This window comes from Nannobrachium achirus (assembly GCF_963921795.1).
Source record: "Nannobrachium achirus genome assembly, chromosome: 13".
NCBI classification, from domain to species: domain Eukaryota; kingdom Metazoa; phylum Chordata; class Actinopteri; order Myctophiformes; family Myctophidae; genus Nannobrachium; species Nannobrachium achirus.
Window position 1 is genome coordinate 53319736 of NC_137833.1, and position 24044 is coordinate 53343779.

At 43.3% G+C, this 24044-nt stretch overlaps 1 protein-coding gene across 1 annotated transcript in view; it reads left to right on the plus strand.

Moving 5' to 3' along the window:
• Positions 1-24044, plus strand: part of LOC308297436 (uncharacterized protein) — a gene marked incomplete at both ends in the record, with an annotated part of 34343 nt that overhangs the window by 7245 nt on the left and 3054 nt on the right. Inside the window, 11 exons of the mRNA XM_080740842.1 lie at positions 746-898; positions 1402-1497; positions 2578-2715; positions 4214-4347; positions 4981-5147; positions 6453-6689; positions 7560-7796; positions 8749-8810; positions 20602-20754; positions 21261-21356; positions 22438-22575. Of these exons, the coding sequence (XP_080596968.1) occupies positions 746-898; positions 1402-1497; positions 2578-2715; positions 4214-4347; positions 4981-5147; positions 6453-6689; positions 7560-7796; positions 8749-8810; positions 20602-20754; positions 21261-21356; positions 22438-22575 (1611 nt within the window). The remainder of the gene's footprint in view (positions 1-745; positions 899-1401; positions 1498-2577; positions 2716-4213; positions 4348-4980; positions 5148-6452; positions 6690-7559; positions 7797-8748; positions 8811-20601; positions 20755-21260; positions 21357-22437; positions 22576-24044) is intronic.

A 24044-nucleotide genomic window follows, 5' to 3' on the forward strand; every position in this document is an offset into this window, starting at 1 on the left:
TGGGATACATTCTCCTGGCAGCCGGTTGGCTCTCCCCAATCACCTGACCAGGAAGTGTTCTCTCTCCTTCTCTGTTTGCCTAGGAGCAGACGCATGAGTTGAGTGTTGCTTCAAACTATGTCAAGGGATGTATATATATAGATGTCACATTGCTCTGTTCAATTGCTCTTTAAACAACTTGGGACAACATGAGACGACGCTGTGTACATTTGGACACAAGACGTGGGTCAACGTGCCTCGTGAGGAGAGGAGAGGAGGTGATGCACCATGGTGTCATGAACTTCAAACAGAAGCAGCGCGAGGAACAGGCAGAACCAGACGGCACTGAGGGTGAGAGGAATGAAAATAATGCTGTAATGCTTTGTCACAAAGATTGTATTTAGTTATAATATTCTAAATGAACTAAGCCAGTGGTTCTCAAACCTTTTCATGTGAAGGACCCCCAAAATGATATTTATTTGGCCACGGACCCCCATCTCAAAATATTTAGTTCCAGGGACCACCCAGAAGCAAAATGTGAGTTACAAACGTTCGCTTTGAAAATACATATATTCAAAGATTTGCACACATTTTCACGACTCTTTCAAAAATAGCAGATCTACAAGCTCGCAGCGCGGCACTCGGTGCCGCGCTGTGAGCTTGTATATCTGCTATTTTTCACTGGTTAAAGCATTCAATCATTTCTAGGCCTAAATGGGTTATTTATCACGATAAAAGATAATAAGGATTATGGTCCCATCCCTAGGTGGAGGCGGAGTCGGAGTCGGAGGACGAGGGTGCCGCCAGGCGCAGAAGGAGACGGCGCCAGCCCCCGGCGGAGAACGTGGTGTCAGAGGTGGACATCCCCAACGTGGGACGCATCATGGTCCGAGCGGACGCAGACGGATACAACGAAGAGGTTCGTAAAATGTGGTCGGATTGTATCGGTGGTTCTTTTTTATTTACATTTTTATGTCGGGGACTTTTTCAAAAATCTTGACTAAAATCTTACAAATGATTCCCCAAATGTTCATATTGGGAATTGACGATCTACAAGCTCACAACGCGTCGCCATGCGTTGTGAGCTCATAGCTATCTTTGAATATCCGAAGTATAAAATAGGGTTTTTTTTGTACACAGGGTCTGATTTTCCACACGGACAAAACAGACAATATTGTCCAAGAGAGCTCGCCCTCCCTCCCTGTATGCAAAGGGCTTTATTCACTCATTTTGCTGGGGACCCCCTGGAACCCCTTCAAGGATCCTTGGGGGTCCCCACCGGCTGCTGGGCCTCCCTTTGAGAACCACTGAGTTATGTCACACGTGTGTGTTTTTAATCCATACGTCTTCTGTTCATGGCTATGATGATGTGGATAGGAATGTAGTTTCTAACATCTATGTGCTTGTATGTTCCCTGTCCAGATGATGCTGACTCCAGCCATGCAGGGAGTCATCATGGCTATTGCCAAGGCCAGACAAACCTTTGACGACGAAGGCCCTGAGAAAGCTCTCATCAAGGTATGCCTTTAACCGTGAGGTGGAAGGTCTTGCCCTAAAAGTGTCAAACCAACCAGCAATCAGCAGTGGTGTATTGGAGTATTTCCAATTTTCTGTACTTTTACTTCTACTCGACTACAATTATTTAAAACTTTTAGTTACTACTTCTTTTTAGATTTTGATTTTTATTACAAAACATACATTAAAGCACGTCAGTCCTACAGTATTATACATTTCGGCCATTTGAAAATATTTTAGTTTTCAAAAGATTTGTATACATTTTATTCATTTGAAAACTTGCGAAATAGGACATTCTGCTTAATGACTATTTTATACTTTTGGTACTTTAAGTACATTTTGATACCAGTACTTTTGTACTATAACTAAAATATATATATTTTTAATATTGGACTTTAACTTGTAGCAGAGTATTTCTACATTGCAGTATTGATACTTTTACTTAAAAAAAAGAATTGAACGTCCCACCACTGACAATCAGTGCTCTGACCAGAGGAGGAAAAATATAATAAAAGTAATAATACAATACCTCTGTGTAAAAATACTCTGTTGCAAGTCAGTCGTTTATTCAAAATTGCAAAAGTGTTTGCATCAAAATATTACTACGGTGCCAAAAATAAAAGTACTTGTTAATCATCTAAATCTACAAAACTACTTGTAATGAATAACTAATTGTACTTCTTAATTACTGAGTCTATGTATTTATTCATTACTTTCCCACCTCTGCTTATGTCCCATTTCTCTCTGGCTGCCCTGGGTCCTGCCCTGTGCCCCGTAACCCCAGACAGGATTTGTACAACAATAACAGATTGCATAACGATCTTTCAGCGAAGCGGGTGCGTTTTTGGTACAGCAAGCCACCCTTCAGTGCTGAATTGGATTAGTGGTGAGGTTAAGAGCCTCTTGAAACGAGCACCTCCTCTTTTTCTGCTTCGAAACACCGAAGCAGGCGGACATTATCTGGACGCAAACACATAGATTTAGTCTCTCTTGCTTTCTTTATTTTATTTGTTTTGTGTTGCTGCTTGGGATTCCTGATGCCTCTGTGGTGCGGCTCACCGGTGGTGTGATTGTGTTCTGCAGGGCAAGAGGACCAACCTGCGTAAGAACGGCTCGGAGCGCATCAGCCACAGCATGAGGGTCAAGTTCAACCCGCTGGCTCTGCTGCTGGACTCCTCGCTGGAGGGAGAGTTTGACCTGGTGCAGAGGATCATCTACGAGGTGAGGAAGCACCTTCAAGTGGTGTAAAGCACCGGTTCTCAACCTTTTCAGGCAGCAATCCCCAAAAGAATCCCATTTTAACTGGGGACCCCCCCACCAAGACAAGCACTAAGAGTTGAGGCATTACATCTTGTATAACACGGTTCTATTGTGAAAATAGCAGATCTACATGAGCATGTAGATCGTCTATTTTCACAATTTCTGCCACTAATATTTGACAATTTGGCCAATGTTTCATTTGTCTTTTTAGAACAGGGGTTCCCAAACTTTTTTGTCTCAGGGCACCCCATGAGTATTTTTCTAATCTGAGGCACCCCTACATTATAAATTTCACTCCCAGCACCTTATATTTATAGCATATCATCTTGTCGGGTGGAAACCATGTATGTCCAAAACTGTTCGTTTTGTATTTATTAACTATAAAATGTACTAGTGAAAACAGCCAATCTACAAGCACAAAACGCTTCGCGATGGGAGGCGTTGTGTGCTTGTAGATTGGCTGTTTTCACTAGTTTTGTGCGACAGAGGTTTCTGCCTGACAGTAATGATATTTTAGTGATTATGTTGCGAGGAAAACGTTGAGCCAATAGCCATTTTGGTTAGAACTGGCTGAAAATAACTGTGTACTTACTTCAAGTTTAAACTGATACTAAATATTTTTTCAAGTGTCCAAATATTATCAACTGATCTCGCGGCACCCCTGGACTGCCGTCGCGGCCCCCCAGGGTGCCCCGTCACCCACTTTGAAAACCCCTGTTTTAGAGGTATTAAAAAGTCCTTAAATTGTCACTTTAGAAATGTGCAGGTACCCTCTATACACTTAAACTTTACGTTGGTTTGTTTACTGTTGAGAGAGAAAACAATGTTTCAACCACTGGTGTAAAGTACTGGTTCCCAATAGGGACGGGACGATATGAAGGTTTCATGGCACGATTATTGTTACCAAAGAAATAAGCGATTTACAATATTATTGTGATAATCAAATATCCCCGGGGGGCGGAACATTTGCCAACAAAAATAGCAGATCTACAAGCTCACAACGCGTTGCAACCTTGACGCGTTGTGAGCTTTCAAAAGATTTTTATACGCTTGAAAACTTGAAATGGGACATTCTGCATAATGAGTACTTTTACTTTTGTACTTTCAGTTAAGTACATTTTGAATTCCGGACTTTTACTTGTAACAGTATTTCTATATTCCATCACCGATACTGTACTTTTACTTAAGTAAATAATTTTAGTACTTTTTCCACCACTGGTGTTTGGTACTCTTTGAATTATACTCCTCTTCTAGCTACCCTGATTTCCTCAACAAATGAAGACCGCAAAAGCATGTGTGTCATCTTGGATTCGAAAGCTTTGGCTATTAAAAAATAGCAGATATACAAGATCCATCTGCCTAATACATTAGACTGGCACTAGGTGTGCCTTAGTCCTGTGGAACTCCAGGCCCCAGTGCCTGTATTTTTGTCACTAACATGTCAATATGGCGCCCCCAGGTGGACGATCCGAGCCAGCCCAACGACGAGGGCATCACTGCCCTGCACAACGCAGTGTGTGCCGGACACACGGAGATCGTCAAGTTCCTGGTGCAGTTTGGAGTCAACGTCAACGCAGCAGACAGCGACGGATGGTAAGTGGCCGCCGTTACACTCCTGATGACAAAAAAATCACATTATGTTTTCCATATGTATGTTTTCCCACAAAGTAAAGCCCTGCTTCATCAGACAAGGCCGTCACACAAAAGTAGTAAAAACAGCAGATTTACAAGCACACAATGCCTTGCCGTGCGAGGCGTTGTGTGCTTGTAGATCGGCTGTTTTCACTAGTTTAGTTGAATTTTTTTAAATGATAAAAACAAAAGGTTTTGGACATACAAGGTTTCCACCCGACAACGACGATATATAGCTTGCTGTAAACATAAAATGTAAAGATATTTTAAAATATATTTTTTAAGAGAAATGCCAGCTTCCTGATTTTATATACAGCCAGGAAGGGTGTAGTTAGGGTGTAGTGCTCTATATACCTGTAGCATTCTGAGATTTTCTGGCTACGCAAGACTAGGTTCTATCCTAACCTTTCTTTTGTTGATTAAGTCCTGTGTAAAATGATCCCAGAAAATGCGGTTGTAAACTGTAACTCTCTCTCTCTCTCTCTCTCTCTCTCTCTCTCTCTCTCTCTCTCTCTCTCTCTCTCTCTCTCTCTCTCTCTCTCTCTCTCTCTCTCTCTCTCTCTCTCTCTCTCTCTCTCTGTCTGTCTGTCTCAGGACGCCGCTGCACTGTGCGGCCTCCTGTAACAACGTGCAGGTGTGTAAGTTCCTGGTGGAGTCTGGAGCGGCGGTGTTCGCCATGACCTACAGCGACATGCAGACTGCTGCTGATAAGTGTGAGGAGATGGAGGAGGGATACACGCAGTGCTCCCAGTTCCTCTACGGTAAGACTGTGTGTGTGTGTGTGTGTGTGTGTGTGTGTGTGTGTGTGTGTGTGTGTGTGTGTGTGTGTGTGTGTGTGTGTGTGTGTGTGTGTGTGTGTGTGTGTGTGTGTGGGGCTGTCACAATTATTACATGATCGTCTAATCGCAATTATTTGACATAATCGCGATTATTTTTCATAATCGTTTCCACGTTGAAAAATGTTCATTATATATTTTTTTAAAGTCGAAAATAGTGGAAATAGCAGATCTACAACAAGCTCGTACTGTAGATCGGCTATTTCCACTATTAATCTTCTTTTTTTAAGTATAAAGTTGTCAAATATGTCATAATTTCTTTGTATATTTAGGTTATGTGTCATATCTGCCATGAGCAACTTCAAAGCCTAAAAGCCAACAAGTAATGTACGACAAAAACACAATTAAATCGTTAATCACAATTATTTGAGTGACAATAATCGTCATGTAAAATGTAATTATCGTGACAGCCATGTGTGTGTGTTCGGGATGGGACGACATTCGTTATTATTGTTTATCGTGATAAAAAAAACAGTCCGTCATGCACTGGGATCAATTCACCTTGTATTTGCCGAGCTGCATATCTAGTACCATTTTAAACCCTCTGATTGGTAAAACGGACCAGGAAATGACGTACTTGATACTGTCTCTTTTCACTCTCTATCAAATCTCGTTCTGCCAAAAAATTGCCGATCTACTATCTCACAATTGTAGATCTGCTATTTTTTTTTTTTTTTTTTTAACATTCCACCTCAGAATAATGGATGTTTGGGATGTTTTGATCATTGCGATAATATCGTAAATCGCCATAACTCTCACATGAAATGTTCATATCGTCCCATCCCAAATATTTAGAGATGGGAGGGTCCGCTGCTAAATACATATAATTCTGGGGGGTCCTTGAGATTAAAACTTTTGAGAACCACTGATCATAGAAACATAGGTTTTTCAAAAGCCTTAGAAGTAAGCCATTTACCATGAGAGGGAGTGGGTTGTTCTGGTAAATCAGCCAACAACCCACGACCCTTGAATGGTAAATTGCTTTTATACCACTTCTACCATATAAATGAAAGAAAACACAGTTGTAACTTGCAAGATCTTGGAAATGTTACAACTGCAACACAACAGTGGGCGGGGTCCATGAGCCAACTCAAGGTTGTTGACTGATTTACTACTGTTTTAAGCCAATCAGAATCCAGTATCTGAACATGTGACCACAAAAAGTGGTAGAAGGACATTTTTAGAATCGGGTCCTCAGGTCTTAACCCCCACCTCTCCCCCACTCCCCAGGCGTCCAGGAGAAGATGGGCATCATGAACCGGGGCGTGGTGTACGGCCTGTGGGACTATGCCGCCGAGAACTCCGACGAGCTGTCCTACCACGAGGGCGACTGCATGGCCATTGTACGCCGGGAGGACGAGGACGAGGTGGAGTGGTGGTGGGCGCGCACGGCTGCCGGCGCCGAGGGGTACATCCCCCGGAACCTGCTAGGGGTGAGTTCACGGAGGAAGATAATGATAGCCAGTGGTAGAACGATTTTCACTGCGCTTGATTGGCTGTCGGGCCGAAACTCCAAAATGTACATTTTCTGGAAAATGAGTTCAGGTGGAATTGGGAGGTTTTGACCGAAGTGCTTTTTACTGGGATCATGCACTGGGATCAATTCACCTTGTATTTGCCGAGCTGCATATCTAGTACCATTTTAAACCCTCTGATTGGTAAAACGGACCAGGAAATGACGTACTTGATACTGTCTCTTTTCACTCTCTATCAAATCTCGTTCTGCCAAAAAATTGCCGATCTACTATCTCACAATTGTAGATCTGCTATTTTTTTTTTTTTTTTTTTAACATTCCACCTCAGAATAATGGATGTTTGGGATGTTTTGATCATTGCGATAATATCGTAAATCGCCATAACTCTCACATGAAATGTTCATATCGTCCCATCCCAAATATTTAGAGATGGGAGGGTCCGCTGCTAAATACATATAATTCTGGGGGGTCCTTGAGATTAAAACTTTTGAGAACCACTGATCATAGAAACATAGGTTTTTCAAAAGCCTTAGAAGTAAGCCATTTACCATGAGAGGGAGTGGGTTGTTCTGGTAAATCAGCCAACAACCCACGACCCTTGAATGGTAAATTGCTTTTATACCACTTCTACCATATAAATGAAAGAAAACACAGTTGTAACTTGCAAGATCTTGGAAATGTTACAACTGCAACACAACAGTGGGCGGGGTCCATGAGCCAACTCAAGGTTGTTGACTGATTTACTACTGTTTTAAGCCAATCAGAATCCAGTATCTGAACATGTGACCACAAAAAGTGGTAGAAGGACATTTTTAGAATCGGGTCCTCAGGTCTTAACCCCCACCTCTCCCCCACTCCCCAGGCGTCCAGGAGAAGATGGGCATCATGAACCGGGGCGTGGTGTACGGCCTGTGGGACTATGCCGCCGAGAACTCCGACGAGCTGTCCTACCACGAGGGCGACTGCATGGCCATTGTACGCCGGGAGGACGAGGACGAGGTGGAGTGGTGGTGGGCGCGCACGGCTGCCGGCGCCGAGGGGTACATCCCCCGGAACCTGCTAGGGGTGAGTTCACGGAGGAAGATAATGATAGCCAGTGGTAGAACGATTTTCACTGCGCTTGATTGGCTGTCGGGCCGAAACTCCAAAATGTACATTTTCTGGAAAATGAGTTCAGGTGGAATTGGGAGGTTTTGACCGAAGTGCTTTTTACTACTTTTCATTGGTTCTTGCATTGTTTCGGTGTATGAATGTATGGGTGAATGTAACGCACAATCTCTGTAAAGCGCCTTGCATAAAGGCGCTATATAAATGCACCATTCACCTAACAAAAGACATTGCTTTTAACGTTTAACAAAAACAAAAATGTCACTTATCCTACCTTTAATTCATAATTACAGGGTTCCCACGGTCATGAAATTCCTGGAAATATTTTGAAATTAGAAAAAATATTTTTCCAGTACTGGAAAAGTTTTGGAATTGATCAAGGGTCCTGGAAGGGCCTGGAAAAAATAACTATGCATTGTCTTTGGTTATTGATTTTGTTAATACCTCTGAAATGACAAATTAAACATGGGCCAAATTGGGCCAAATATTAGAGACAGAAATTGTGAAAATAGCAGATCCTACATGCTCACAACGCCTCACGTTGCGAGGCGTTGTGAGCATGTAGATCGGCTATTTTCACAATAAAACCGTGTTATACAAAATTCCTCAACTCTCTTCAAATATGATTATTTCGGGGGGTCACAGCCTGAAAAGGTTAAGAACCACTGGCATACACTACCTGTCTTTGGGCATTGCGCATAGGAGTAAGCGACTCGTTATTGAGCTGAATTATTGTTAGATAGTCCTGGAAATCGGGTTAAATATTCTGGAAGGGTTTTGGAAAAGTTTTGGAAATTAACTGGTAAAGATGTGTGGGAACTCTGTAATTATACGTTTGCGTTCCGGGGAGACACCAAATGTATCTTTTTGGGCCTTGAGCTGCAAAGATTGGGAGCCCCTGGATTTAACGTTGTGTCCCTTTATGTCTCCTGTCCTCCCAACAGCTCTACCCCAGAATAAAGCCCCGTCAGAGAAGCCTGGCTTAGAGGAGGACATGTCCCACTGTGTCAGACACACAGACAGACACACAGACTGAGAGGACACAGACACTCACTGGACATCTTCAGCTGGGTGGACCACCAGAGACAAAGCAATCAAAATGAAGAACGTGGAAATAAGACCAAACCATATGAAGGATCTTTAAAAAAATGAACTATGAACTATTATGAACACCACACTAATAGCTGGGCCCGGGAAACCACAGTACGTTTCTGGTCCAACTGGCACTTTTTTTATATAACGTCTCCACAGACAGGATTTCCACATGTATTTTTCCAGACCACTCCTTGATGTACTGTACACTAATGGCATTATGCTGTATTGCTCCCTTTCCTTTTTTTTATTTTCTATTTTTTAACTTGTTTCATAATGAGATTTAAGCATCTGGGGCCGTTTATAATGCGACCCCCGAGCCATTCTGTTGGGATGTCAAATGGAATAGGGTTGCAATATTCTATCGGTTTACTTTTTTCGATTAATCGGATAATCGAGAAGGGTTTCAAATTTAAATGTATTTTATTTTTTATAATCAACTAAATCGATGAGTCTGACTGATTAACCACTTTAGCCCTATTTTATATTTTGTTCTACAATGGTGTTAAGAAGAAAACAGCCAAAATAGCCGATCTACAAGCTCATTAACTCGTAAATGGCTATTTTCACTGTTTCACTATCAATTAGTGTCATTAACTGTTGCACCCCTAAATGGGAGCAAGCAGTATTTTACAGTAGAAAATGTGAATTATTTTTTGTCTTTACACCTTTATTTTTTTTAGTTATTTCTTCGAGCTTAACTGGTTGTTTTCGATAGGTTCACCACACAGTGCATGATATGAATGAGAAGATGATGATGATGATGATCGTGCTTTTTGAAAATGTCCCCCTTTCTGTTACCGTGACAATCCCTTGAGGCTTGGTACTTTTGCCTTGGTCCTTTACTTGGCAAATATGCCTCAGTTTAACATAATATACAGTAATGGCTGCATCAACAACAGCTCTACAGCTTTTCAAACGTGGATTCTTTCCTCAAACCACCATTCCAGCTCTGGATTCTAGAATGTGCAATGATCACCATGATGTGGTTGATGATTTTGCTTAACCCATTTAGGCCTAGAATTATTGAAAGCTTTAACCAGTGAGAAATAGCAGATATACAAGCTCCCCCCATCTCAAAATATTTAGTTCCAGGAACCCCCCAGAATCAAAATTTGAGTTACAAACGTTCGCTTTGAAAATACATATTATTCAACGATTTGCACACATTTTCACGACTTTTTCCAAAAATAGCAGATCTACAAGCTCGCAGCGCGGCAGTCGGTGCCACGCTGTGAGCTTGTATATCTGCTATTTTTCAATAGTTAAAGCTTAAAATAATGTGACACAATAATGTGCACCCGTTCTAAAAGAGAGAGACCTACTGCTATGCTTTTGACTCTTCTGTGGTCGATGACACCCAAGAAGCCAGCCTCCTTCTCTTCCCCGGGCTGGCAGTGTGGCCGAGATACCCACAGACATACTGATTCTAACATACTGCAGCAGGTTGAATATTGGTGTGAAGGAAATCATAGGCAAGAGACCAAGGAGGTGATATAATAATATGTTGTTTTTTTATATCACTTTATGATACAGATTGTTTTAGAGGCGTTGCGATGAGAAGGCCACTCTTGAAGGAGCACTCTTCACCCATTTTTCCCCTTTCCCCCCAACCCCATCTTCACATGATATTAGTCCTTGCTAATCGTCGTTGTCGGGTGGAAACCTTTTTATCATTTAAAAAAAAATAACTAAACTAGTGAAAACAGCCGATCTACAAGCACACAACGCCTCGCACCGCGAGGCGTTGTGTGCTTGTAGATCGGCTGTTTTCACTACTTTCGTGCGACGGCCTTGTCTGATGAAGCAGGGCTTCGCTTCGCAAAAAAAAAAACATACACATTTGAAACTTGGAGATACAAGGTTTCTACCCGACAACGACGGAATGATGATCGTTATAAGATGGCGCCCTTTCCGTCTAATCACTGTGACTGTGTCTCGTTGGTTGGCTGCTGGGGACAGGTCAGCAGCCTGCCTGTAGTACCACTGGTACCAGTGACATACATCATCAATGGGGGATTCCTGGCTAATAGAAACCCCGGCCTTTTCGCTTCCCTGGAGCCATTGTTCCATGTTTTGAAAGAAAGTTTGAAATCTTGTTTTGAAATGACCACTGTCATCATCATCGTGCTTATCGATGCCATCATCAATAAGCACGTTTTCCAATCATCCACGGCCCACCGCTGAGACAGCTTGTCGACAGCGTCCTGTAGTGAGCGTTCCATAATTACAGTATAATAGTCCATGGGCCATACGAGATGTCGGTATCGGAAAGGTGGCAAAGGTTATCATGCATTTTTTAAAAGCTCTATATCTGTAGATTATAATTTGGTATGATAACCCTTTCTGAGACACAGCTAAATTGGTGTTATCAGCCGCTAGAGTTTTGCACAAAAAACATTCCTTGGGCTAAAAGACGGCCCCACAAGACTATGGTTTAGTGATGAAAAGTGATGAGTCATCACTTTTCACACTTTTGTAGGGGCCGTTTTAGCCCAATGAATGTTTTTTATGCAAAACAGATGTTTGCAATGGATTTAGAATCATGAAAAACCCCTAGTTTGACCCCTCATATGTTACTTAAAGCAGATTAATCTTTTGCTTTTTTTCCCTGTAATGTAAAGTTAATGGGACACCAACTCTAGCGGCTGATAACACCAATTTAGCTGTGTCTCAGAAAGGGTTATCATACCAAAATATAATCTACAGATATAGAGCTTTTCAAAAATGCATGATAACCTTTGCCACCTTTCCGATACCGACATCTCGTATGGCCCATGGACTATAATATGGATTCATATATTCTATACAGTACGTACATACAATATGTATGGAGGTGATAAAGACGCAAACCGTTCCTTTAATCCAGTGGTTCTCAAAGTGGGCTCCAGGGGGGCCTCCCCAGGGGTCCTCCAGAGGGGTTCCAGGGGGTCCCCAACCAAATGTCTGATAGTTGTCTGTAACTCTGAGAGCGTACAAATGGATTGTGTTCCATTTGTACCACAGTGTAGATTGGGGGTATCAAAATGGTATCAAATGGGCCATATCAAACTGGGCGGTCCTTGAAATGAAAATGGTTGAGAATCATTGCTATTAGTTGTTAAAAGGCTTCTTTTATGGGGGATCCGTGGCTGTGGGCTAATATGTGTCAATTTGGGGGGTCCTTGACATGAAAAAGAACCACTGATTTGATCCAAACCCTCGTCAATCTTTGTTGTTTTGTAGTAACGGTGAACGATGCCGTTCTCTTTATAACGAGTGCAGTTATTTTTTTTTAAGTCTCATGTTTCACTAAACCCGTCTGCCATCAGTTGATGCGTTCTAAATCCCAGACATCATGGCTGTCAACGCAGATATATTTATTTTTGCTACCTATCGTTCTATTTTCTTGTCCTCTTGGCAATATACTGTAACCACACACACATGTAGTATTTCCCACATTTACAATAAAAATACTTTGTACTACTAAGTATTTGTGGTGATTTTTATACTCGTTTCTGGCCATTTGGTGCCATTTCTCTTGAGTGTTATCTTAGGAGACTGGGGGTACGTAACAAAAGGTATCTTACCACACTGATCTCTTGCTTAGAATATCGGATGTGTGTGTGTGTGTGTGTGTGTGTGTGTGTGTGTGTGTGTGTGTGCGCAGAGCGTGTGCGTGTGCGCGCGTTGCACACACACAGTTGGCATTCACTGACTATGGGACAACTAGCAGGTGACACTGACTGCACAGACTACAACTGAATGGAATCATGACATGATATCATCGTATAGCCCCTGGGTATAGATAGGATCCTGCTGTAAGGAATATTTTCAGGCTAGTATATAATAGTAATGAAATGGTGCTAGGCCCACTCAGCTATGTTTACAATGATGTGCCTGCCTGGGACTGGGCCTGAACTTGGAGAAAATGGAAATAACAATACATTGACGTAATGAAATTGGGACACTTTTTTTGTATTGTTTGTTATTTATGGTACACTTGCATCATCACAAAGTGGTTTGTACTCTGTAATGATGCTTTGATAAAGTGTTTAAGTATGTCATCTAAGTGTGTGTGTGTGTGCGTGTGTGCGTGCGTGCGTGCGTGCGTGCGTTGGTGACGAAACTTTTTTGCATACATCGACTAAGCCCCTCCCCTTCATTAACATACGGTCGTCTGCATTTTTTACGCGCTGGGAAACCTACCTTAACGCCCTCATTAGCATAATGTATGCGAGCATAATGTATGCGCACCACACCCACACGCATTTCCAAACCATGCCCCGCCCCCAATTTTTTTAAGTCGACTAAACTCCTCCCCTTCATTTACATACGGTCGTCTGCTTTTTTTACGCGCTGGGAAACCTACCTTAACGCCCTCATTAGCATAATGTATGCGAGCATAATGTATGCGAGCATAATGTATGCGCACCACGCCCACACGCATTTCCAAACCACGCCCCGCCCCCAATTTGCATATGTCGACTAAGCTCCTCCCCTTCATTTACATACGGCCGCCTGCATTTTTTACGCGCTGGGAAACGCCACTTAACAGCCTCATTAGCATAATTTATGCGAACCACACCCACACGCATTTCCAAACCATGCCCCGCCCCCAATTTTTTTAAGTCGACTAAACTCCTCCCCTTCATTTACATACGGTCGTCTGCTTTTTTTACGCGCTGGGAAACCTACCTTAACGCCCTCATTAGCATAATGTATGCGAGCATAATGTATGCGCACCACGCCCACACGCATTTCCAAACCACGCCCCGCCCCCAATTTGCATATGTCGACTAAGCTCCTCCCCTTCATTTACATACGGCCGCCTGCATTTTTTACGCGCTGGGAAACGCCACTTAACAGCCTCAATAGCATAATTTATGCGAACCACACCCACACGCATTTCCAAACCATGCCCCGCCCCCAATTTTTTTAAGTCGACTAAACTCCTCCCCTTCATTTACATACGGTCGTCTGCTTTTTTTACGCGCTGGGAAACCTACCTTAACGCCCTCATTAGCATAATGTATGCGAGCATAATGTATGCGCACCAGGCCCACACGCATTTCCAAACCACGCCCCGCCCCCAATTTGCATATGTCGACTAAGCTCCTCCCCTTCATTTACATACGGCCGCCTGCATTTTTTACGCGCTGGGAAACGCCACTTAACAGCCTCATTAGCATAATTTATGCGAACCACACCCACACGCATTTCCAAACCATGCACCGCCCCCAATTTGCATACGTTGACTAAGCTCCTCCCCTTCATTTACATACGGTCGTCTGCATTTTTACGCGCTGGGAAAGGCCACTTAACGCCCTCATTAGCATAATTTATGCGAGCATAATGTATGCGCACCACGCCCACACGCATTTCCAAACCACGCCCCGCCCCCAATTTGCATATGTCGACTAAGCTCCTCCCCTTCATTTACATACGGCCGCTTGCATTTTTTACGCGCTGGGAAACGCCACTTAACAGCCTCATTAGCATAATTTATGCGAACCACACCCACACGCATTTCCAAACCATGCACCGCCCCCAATTTGCATACGTTGACTAAGCTCCTCCCCTTCATTTACATACGGTCGTCTGCATTTTTACGCGCTGGGAAAGGCCACTTAACGCCCTCATTAGCATAATTTATGCGAGCATAATGTATGCGCACCACGCCCACACGCATTTCCAAACCACGCCCCGCCCCCAATTTGCATATGTCGACTAAGCTCCTCCCCTTCATTTACATACGGCCGCTTGCATTTTTTACGCGCTGGGAAACGCCACTTAACAGCCTCATTAGCATAATTTATGCGAACCACACCCACACGCATTTCCAAACCATGCACCGCCCCCAATTTGCATACGTTGACTAAGCTCCTCCCCTTCATTTACATACGGTCGTCTGCATTTTTACGCGCTGGGAAAGGCCACTTAACGCCCTCATTAGCATAATTTATGCGAGCATAATGTATAAGCACCACGCCCACACGCATTTCCAAACCACGCCCCGCCCCCAATTTGCATATGTCGACTAAGCTCCTCCCCTTCATTTACATACGGCCGCCTGCATTTTTTACACGCTGGGAAACGCCACTTAACAGCCGCATTAGCATAATTTATGCGGACCACACCCACACGCATTTCCAAACCATGCCCCGCCCTCAATTTTTTTAAGTCGACTAAACTCCTCCCCTTCATTTACATACGGTCGTCTGCTTTTTTTACGCGCTGGGAAACCTACCTTAACGCCCTCATTAGCATAATGTATGCGAGCATAATGTATGCGCACCACGCCCACACGCATTTCCAAACCACGCCCGCCCCCAATTTGCATATGTTGACTAAGCTCCTCCCCTTCATTTACATACGGCCGCCTGCATTTTTTACGCGCTGGGAAACGCCACTTAACAGCCTCATTAGCATAATTTATGCGGACCACACCCACACGCATTTCCAAACCATGCCCCGCCCCCAATTTTTTTAAGTCGACTAAACTCCTCCCCTTCATTTACATACGGTCGTCTGCTTTTTTTACGCGCTGGGAAACCTACCTTAACGCCCTCATTAGCATAATGTATGCGAGCATAATGTATGCGCACCACGCCCACACGCATTTCCAAACCACGCCCCGCCCCCAATTTGCATATGTCGACTAAGCTCCTCCCCTTCATTTACATACGGTCGTCTGCTTTTTTTACGCGCTGGGAAACCTACCTTAACGCCCTCATTAGCATAATGTATGCGAGCATAATGTATGCGCACCACGCCCACACGCATTTCCAAACCACGCCCCGCCCCCAATTTGCATATGTTGACTAAGCTCCTCCCCTTCATTTACATACGGCCGCCTGCATTTTTTACGCGCTGGGAAACGCCACTTAACAGCCTCATTAGCATAATTTATGCGGACCACACCCACACGCATTTCCAAACCATGCCCCGCCCCCAATTTTTTTAAGTCGAATAAACTCCTCCCCTTCATTTACATACGGTCGTCTGCTTTTTTTACGCGCTGGGAAACCTACCTTAACGCCCTCATTAGCATAATGTATGCGAGCATAATGTATGCGCACCACGCCCACACGCATTTCCAAACCACGCCCCGCCCCCAATTTGCATATGTTGACTAAGCTCCTCCCCTTCATTTACATACGGCCGCCTGCATTTTTTACGCGCTGGGAAACGCCACTTAACAGCCTCATTAGCATAATTTATGCGGACCACACCCACACGCATTTCCAAACCATGCCCCGCCCCCAATTTTTTTAAGTCGACTAAACTCCTCCCCTTCATTTACATACGGTCGTCTGCTTTTTTTACGCGCTGGGAAACCTACCTTAACGCCCTCATTAGCATAATGTATGCGAGCATAATGTATGCGCACCACGCCCACACGCATTTCCAAACCACGCCCCGCCCCCAATTTGCATTTGTCGACTAAGCTCCTCCCCTTCATTTACATACGGCCGCCTGCATTTTTTACGCGCTGGGAAACGCCACTTAACAGCCTCATTAGCATAATTTATGCGAACCACACCCACACGCATTTCCAAACCATGCACCGCCCCCAATTTGCATACGTTGACTAAGCTCCTCCCCTTCATTTACATACGGTCGTCTGCATTTTTATGCGCTGGGAAAGGCCACTTAACGCCCTCATTAGCATAATGTATGCGAGCATAATGTATGCGCACCACGCCCACACGCATTTCCAAACCATGCCCCGCCCCCAATTTGCATATGTCGTCTAAGCTCCTCCCCTTCATTTACATACGGTCATCTGCATTTTTTACGCGCTGGGAAAGGCCACTTAACAGCCTCATTAGCATAATTTATGCGAACCACACCCACACGCATTTCCAAACCATGCCCCGCCCCCAATTTTTTTAAGTCGACTAAACTCCTCCCCTTCATTTACATACGGTCGTCTGCTTTTTTTACGCGCTGGGAAACCTACCTTAACGCCCTCATTAGCATAATGTATGCGAGCATAATGTATGCGCACCACGCCCACACGCATTTCCAAACCACGCCCGCCCCAAATTTGCATATGTCGACTAAGCTCCTCCCCTTCATTTACATACGGCCGTCTGCATTTTTTACGCGCTGGGAAACGCCACTTAACAGCCTCATTTGCATAATGTATGCGCACCACACCCACACGCATTTCCAAACCATGCCCCGCCCCCCCTCATTTGCATAAGTCGGCTTAATTTACATAATTAATGCGTGCGACGCCCACAAAACTCATTACGTTAGGCCCACTCATTAAGTCAGACTCCTCCCTCTTGTTGAAACCACGCCCACTCATTAAGTTAGACTCCTCCCACTCATTAAGTTTGACTCCACCTCTTGTATTTGCGTCCACGTCAGCGCGGTGAAGAGAACGCTTGTCATGCGGCCTCATTTACATAATTAATGCAGACCACGCCCCAACCTCATTTACATGATTAATGCAGACCACGCCCCCAATTTGAATAATTAGTCTAATTAGCCCCGCCCCCTGCATTCGCGTATAATTAGCAACAAGACGCGCGCGTCAAATGCATGTTGTGCAGGCTCATTTACGTAATTGATGCAGACCACGCCCCAACCTCATTTACATAATTAATGCAGACCGCGCCCCCAATTTGAATAATTAGGCTAATTAGCCCCACCCCCTGCATTCGCGTGTAATTAGCAACAAGACGCGCGCGTCAAATGCATGTTGTGCAGTCTCATTTACATAATTAATGCAGACCACGCCCCCAACCTCATTTACATGCCACGCCCCCAATTTGAATAATTAGGCTAATTAGCTCCGCCCCCTGCATTCGCGTGCAATAAGCAACAAGACGCGCGCGTGGAATGCATGTTGTGCAGTCTCATTTACATAATTAATGCAGACCACGCCCCCAACCTCATTTGCATAATTACGGCAGACCACGCCCCCAACCTAATTTGCATAATTACTGCAAACCATGCCCCCAACACATTTGCATAATTAATTAGGCTAATTAGCAACAAGACGCGCACGTCGAATGCATGTTGTGCAGTCTCATTTACATAATTAATGCAGACCACGCCCCCAACCTCATTTGCATAATTAATGCAGCCTCATTTACATAATAATCATTTGCATAATTAATGTAGCCTCATTTACATAACAATATGTAAATGAGATTATTTATTTATTTATTTATTTATTTATTTATTGAAGGAAGGAAGAAAGAAAGAAAGAAAGAAAGAAAGAAAGAAAGAAAGAAAGGTTGCACGCTATTTAATTATTTATTTATTTATTTATTTATTGAAGGAAGGAAGGAAGGAAGGAAGGAAGGAAGAAAGATGTACGCTATTTGTTTATATATATTTATTTATTTATTTATTTATTTAGCCGATAGGCAGACGCCTGGGGGGGGGGGGGGGGGGGGCGGAGACCCGATTCCGGATAAGCGGTTGAAGATGGATGGATGGATGGATGGATGGATGGAAGGAAACATAGTCGGGAGGGAAATAAATAAATACATAAATAAATGAATGAATGAATGAATGAATAAATAAATAAATAAATAAATAAATAAATAAATAAATAAATAAATAAATAAATAAATAAATAAATAGTCAGTCTCGACAGGGGCCTCATATAATAATAATAATTAATGAAATAAATAAAGCTCCTTTTAGTTGACCTTGTACCAGTGAGCCCAGCCAGTGCAGGGGGCGGGGCCATAATTAATTAATTAATTATTTAAAGAATCAGTAGCCTACGCAGTCGGGGGAAAGTTAGTTGCCGGGGCCAATGTGTCCTTTCGGCCTGGTGCAGACAGGGAAATAATTAATTCATTCATTCATTCATTCATTAAATAAATACAGCCAAGGAGTGTGTGTGTGTGTGTGTGTGTGTGTGTGTGTGTGTGTGTGTGTGTGTGTGTGTGTGTGTGTGTGTGTGTGTGTGTGTGTGTGCAACGTTTGGCATGGATAAATAAATAATTAAACCAGTAAGACTCCCTAATATATACTGCGTGGCGATTTGCGTGATTTTAGGGCAAAATCTGTAGGAGTAGTGTCCAGAATGGGTTTCGCCTCATGGTGGCGCTAGAAGAGGAGGAGAGAATCGATGGGTGGAGGGCAAGGACTGTCTGTGCAAAATTTGGCACGGATCGGCCAGCGGTTGCAGAGATAGGTTGCAGAGATATGAGCAGTGCAAAAGTGTGACGGACATACAGACAGCTGGTCGAGGTTTCGATAGTAACTGCGACCTGACGGTCGCAATCATTCATTTGTCAGCCTCGACAGTGGCGGCGCCCAAAACAGCTGATCCACAAGCTCACATATGCAGCCTTGTAGATCGGCTGTTTTTATTGTTTTATTTTTTAAATTGTTTCCCCTGCATAGTGCTTTGTTCTATCCGTCATTCAATGTTATATGAGATACTTCAATGGTTTCCTGTGGAAATAAGCTTAGTCTTTTCTAGGATCTCCTTTTAGTTGACCTTGTACCAGTGAACTGTACTGTCAATGACACTGTATACCTATGACAGTCCTATATCAATAATTAGTTCATTCATGAATGACTTCCCTGTGGAAATAAGCCAACAACATTACTGGGATCTCCTTTTAGTTGGGCTTGTACCAAATCATGTTTATTACGTATCTATCTATCTCTCTATCTTCCTATCAATTAGTCACATGCATTCACATTGCACTGAATGCACGCACGCACAGGTCAGCTCAGCTTAGCAGCTGGCTTTTTTTTTTTTTTTTTTTTTCTCTCAGAGCTCCAGACTCAGACACCGAGGTCTCGGAGGGCACCCAAGCCGGACTGCGTGCTCTGGCTGCGGCCGCGAAGCGGCCGCGGCCCCCCTCAACCCCCTGGAGCCAGGTAGAGTCTGGTGAAATAAGAACCTATCTCCCGCTATTGACACTAGCTGCCATGGCAGCTACGCTAGAAAACCCAAACCACGTAACCAATCAAGCCAGCCATGGCCCCCCAGCCCATGGGATACATTCTCCTGGCAGCCGGTTGGCTCTCCCCAATCACCTGACCAGGAAGTGTTCTCTCTCCTTCTCTGTTTACCTAGGAGCAGACGCATGAGTTGAGTGTTGCTTCAAACTATGTCAAGGGATGTATATAGATGTCACATTGCTCTGTTCAATTGCTCTTTAAACAACTTGGGACAACATGAGACGACGCTGTGTACATTTGGACACAAGACGTGGGTCAACGTGCCTCGTGAGGAGAGGAGAGGAGGTGATGCCCCATGGTGTCATGAACTTCAAACAGAAGCAGCGCGAGGAACAGGCAGAACCAGACGGCACTGAGGGTGAGAGGAATGAAAATAATGCTGTAATGCTTTGTCACAAAGATTGTATTTAGTTATAATATTCTAAATGAACTAAGCCAGTGGTTCTCAAACCTTTTCATGTGAAGGACCCCCAAAATGATATTTATTTGGCCACGGACCCCCATCTCAAAATATTTAGTTCCAGGGACCACCCAGAAGCAAAATGTGAGTTACAAACGTTCGCTTTGAAAATACATATATTCAAAGATTTGCACACATTTTCACGACTCTTTCAAAAATAGCAGATCTACAAGCTCGCAGCGCGGCACCGAGTGCCGCGCTGTGAGCTTGTATATCTGCTATTTTTCACTGGTTAAAGCATTCAATCATTTCTAGGCCTAAATGGGTTATTTATCACGATAAACGATAATAAGGATTATGGTCCCATCCCTAGGTGGAGGCGGAGTCGGAGTCGGAGGACGAGGGTGCCGCCAGGCGCAGAAGGAGACGGCGCCAGCCCCCGGCGGAGAACGTGGTGTCAGAGGTGGACATCCCCAACGTGGGACGCATCATGGTCAGAGCGGACGCAGACGGATACAGCGAAGGGGTTCGTAAAATGTGGTCGGATTGTATCGGTGGTTCTTTTTTATTTACATTTTTATGTCGGGGACTTTTTCAAAAATCTTGACTAAAATCTTACAAATGATTCCCCAAATGTTCATATTGGGAATTGACGATCTACAAGCTCACAACGCGTCGCCATGCGTTGTGAGCTCATAGCTATCTTTGAATATCCGAAGTATAAAATAGGGTTTTTTTTGCACACAGGGTCTGATTTTCCACACGGACAAAACAGACAATATTGTCCAAGAGAGCTCGCCCTCCCTCCCTGTATGCAAAGGGCTTTATTCACTCATTTTGCTGGGGACCCCCTGGAACCCCTTCAAGGATCCTTGGGGGTCCCCACCGGCTGCTGGGCCTCCCTTTGAGAACCACTGAGTTATGTCACACGTGTGTGTTTTTAATCCATACGTCTTCTGTTCATGGCTATGATGATGTGGATAGGAATGTAGTTTCTAACATCTATGTGCTTGTATGTTGTTCCCTGTCCAGATGATGCTGACTCCAGCCATGCAGGGAGTCATCATGGCTATTGCCAAGGCCAGACAAACCTTTGACGACGAAGGCCCTGAGAAAGCTCTCATCAAGGTATGCCTTTAACCGTGAGGTGGAAGGTCTTGCCCTAAAAGTGTCAAACCAACCAGCAATCAGCAGTGGTGTATTGGAGTATTTCCAATTTTCTGTACTTTTACTTCTACTCGACTACAATTATTTAAAACTTTTAGTTACTACTTCTTTTTAGATTTTGATTTTTATTACAAAACATACATTAAAGCACGTCAGTCCTACAGTATTATACATTTCGGCCATTTGAAAATATTTTAGTTTTCAAAAGATTTGTATACATTTTATTCATTTGAAAACTTGCGAAATAGGACATTCTGCTTAATGACTATTTTATACTTTTGGTACTTTAAGTACATTTTGATACCAGTACTTTTGTACTATAACTAAAATATATATATTTTTAATATTGGACTTTAACTTGTAGCAGAGTATTTCTACATTGCAGTATTGATACTTTTACTTAAAAAAAAAGAATTGAACGTCCCACCACTGACAATCAGTGCTCTGACCAGAGGAGGAAAAATATAATAAAAGTAATAATGCAATACCTCTGTGTAAAAATACTCTGTTGCAAGTCAGTCGTTTATTCAAAATTGCAAAAGTGTTTGCATCAAAATATTACTACGGTGCCAAAAATAAAAGTACTTGTTAATCATCTAAATCTACAAAACTACTTGTAATGAATAACTAATTGTACTTCTTAATTACTGAGTCTATGTATTTATTCATTACTTTCCCACCTCTGCTTATGTCCCATTTCTCTCTGGCTGCCCTGGGTCCTGCCCTGTGCCCCGTAACCCCAGACAGGATTTGTACAACAATAACAGATTGCATAACGATCTTTCAGCGAAGCGGGTGCGTTTTTGGTACAGCAAGCCACCCTTCATTGCTGAATTGGATTAGTGGTGAGGTTAAGAGCCTCTCGAAACGAGCACCTCCTCTTTTTCTCCCTCGAAACACCGAAGCAGGCGGACATTATCTGGACGCAAACACATAGATTTAGTCTCTTTCGCTTTCTTTATTTTATTTGTTTTGTGTTGCTGCTTGGGATTCCTGATGCCTCTGTGGTGCGGCTCACCGGTGGTGTGATTGTGTTCTGCAGGGCAAGAGGACCAACCTGCGTAAGAACGGCTCGGAGCGCATCAGCCACAGCATGAGGGTCAAGTTCAACCCGCTGGCTCTGCTGCTGGACTCCTCGCTGGAGGGAGAGTTTGACCTGGTGCAGAGGATCATCTACGAGGTGAGGAAGCACCTTCAAGTGGTGTAAAGCACCGGTTCTCAACCTTTTCAGGCAGCAATCCCCAAAAGAATCCCATTTTAACTGGGGACCCCCCCACCAAGACAAGCACTAAGAGTTGAGGCATTACATCTTGTATAACACGGTTCTCTTGTGAAAATAGCAGATCTACATGAGCATGTAGATCGTCTATTTTCACAATTTCTGCCACTAATATTTGACAATTTGGCCAATGTTTCATTTGTCTTTTTAGAACAGGGGTTCCCAAACTTTTTTGTCTCAGGGCACCCCATGAGTATTTTTCTAATCTGAGGCACCCCTACATTATAAATTTCACTCCCAGCACCTTATATTTATAGCATATCATCTTGTCGGGTGGAAACCATGTATGTCCAAAACTGTTCGTTTTGTATTTATTAACTATAAAATGTACTAGTGAAAACAGCCAATCTACAAGCACAAAACGCTTCGCGATGGGAGGCGTTGTGTGCTTGTAGATTGGCTGTTTTCACTAGTTTTGTGCGACAGAGGTTTCTGCCTGACAGTAATGATATTTTAGTGATTATGTTGCGAGGAAAACGTTGAGCCAATAGCCATTTTGGTTAGAACTGGCTGAAAATAACTGTGTACTTACTTCAAGTTTAAACTGATACTAAATATTTTTTCAAGTGTCCAAATATTATCAACTGATCTCGCGGCACCCCTGGACTGCCGTCGCGGCCCCCCAGGGTGCCCCGTCACCCACTTTGAAAACCCCTGTTTTAGAGGTATTAAAAAGTCCTTAAATTGTCACTTTAGAAATGTGCAGGTACCCTCTATACACTTAAACTTTACGTTGGTTTGTTTACTGTTGAGAGAGAAAACAATGTTTCAACCACTGGTGTAAAGTACTGGTTCCCAATAGGGACGGGACGATATGAAGGTTTCATGGCACGATTATTGTTACCAAAGAAATAAGCGATTTACAATATTATTGTGATAATCAAATATCCCCGGGGGGCGGAACATTTGCCAACAAAAATAGCAGATCTACAAGCTCACAACGCGTTGCAACCTTGACGCGTTGTGAGCTTTCAAAAGATTTTTATACGCTTGAAAACTTGAAATGGGACATTCTGCATAATGAGTACTTTTACTTTTGTACTTTCAGTTAAGTACATTTTGAATTCCGGACTTTTACTTGTAACAGTATTTCTATATTCCATCACCGATACTGTACTTTTACTTAAGTAAATAATTTTAGTACTTTTTCCACCACTGGTGTTTGGTACTCTTTGAATTATACTCCTCTTCTAGCTACCCTGATTTCCTCAACAAATGAAGACCGCAAAAGCATGTGTGTCATCTTGGATTCGAAAGCTTTGGCTATTAAAAAATAGCAGATATACAAGATCCATCTACCTAATACATTAGACTGGCACTAGGTGTGCCTTAGTCCTGTGGAACTCCAGGCCCCAGTGCCTGTATTTTTG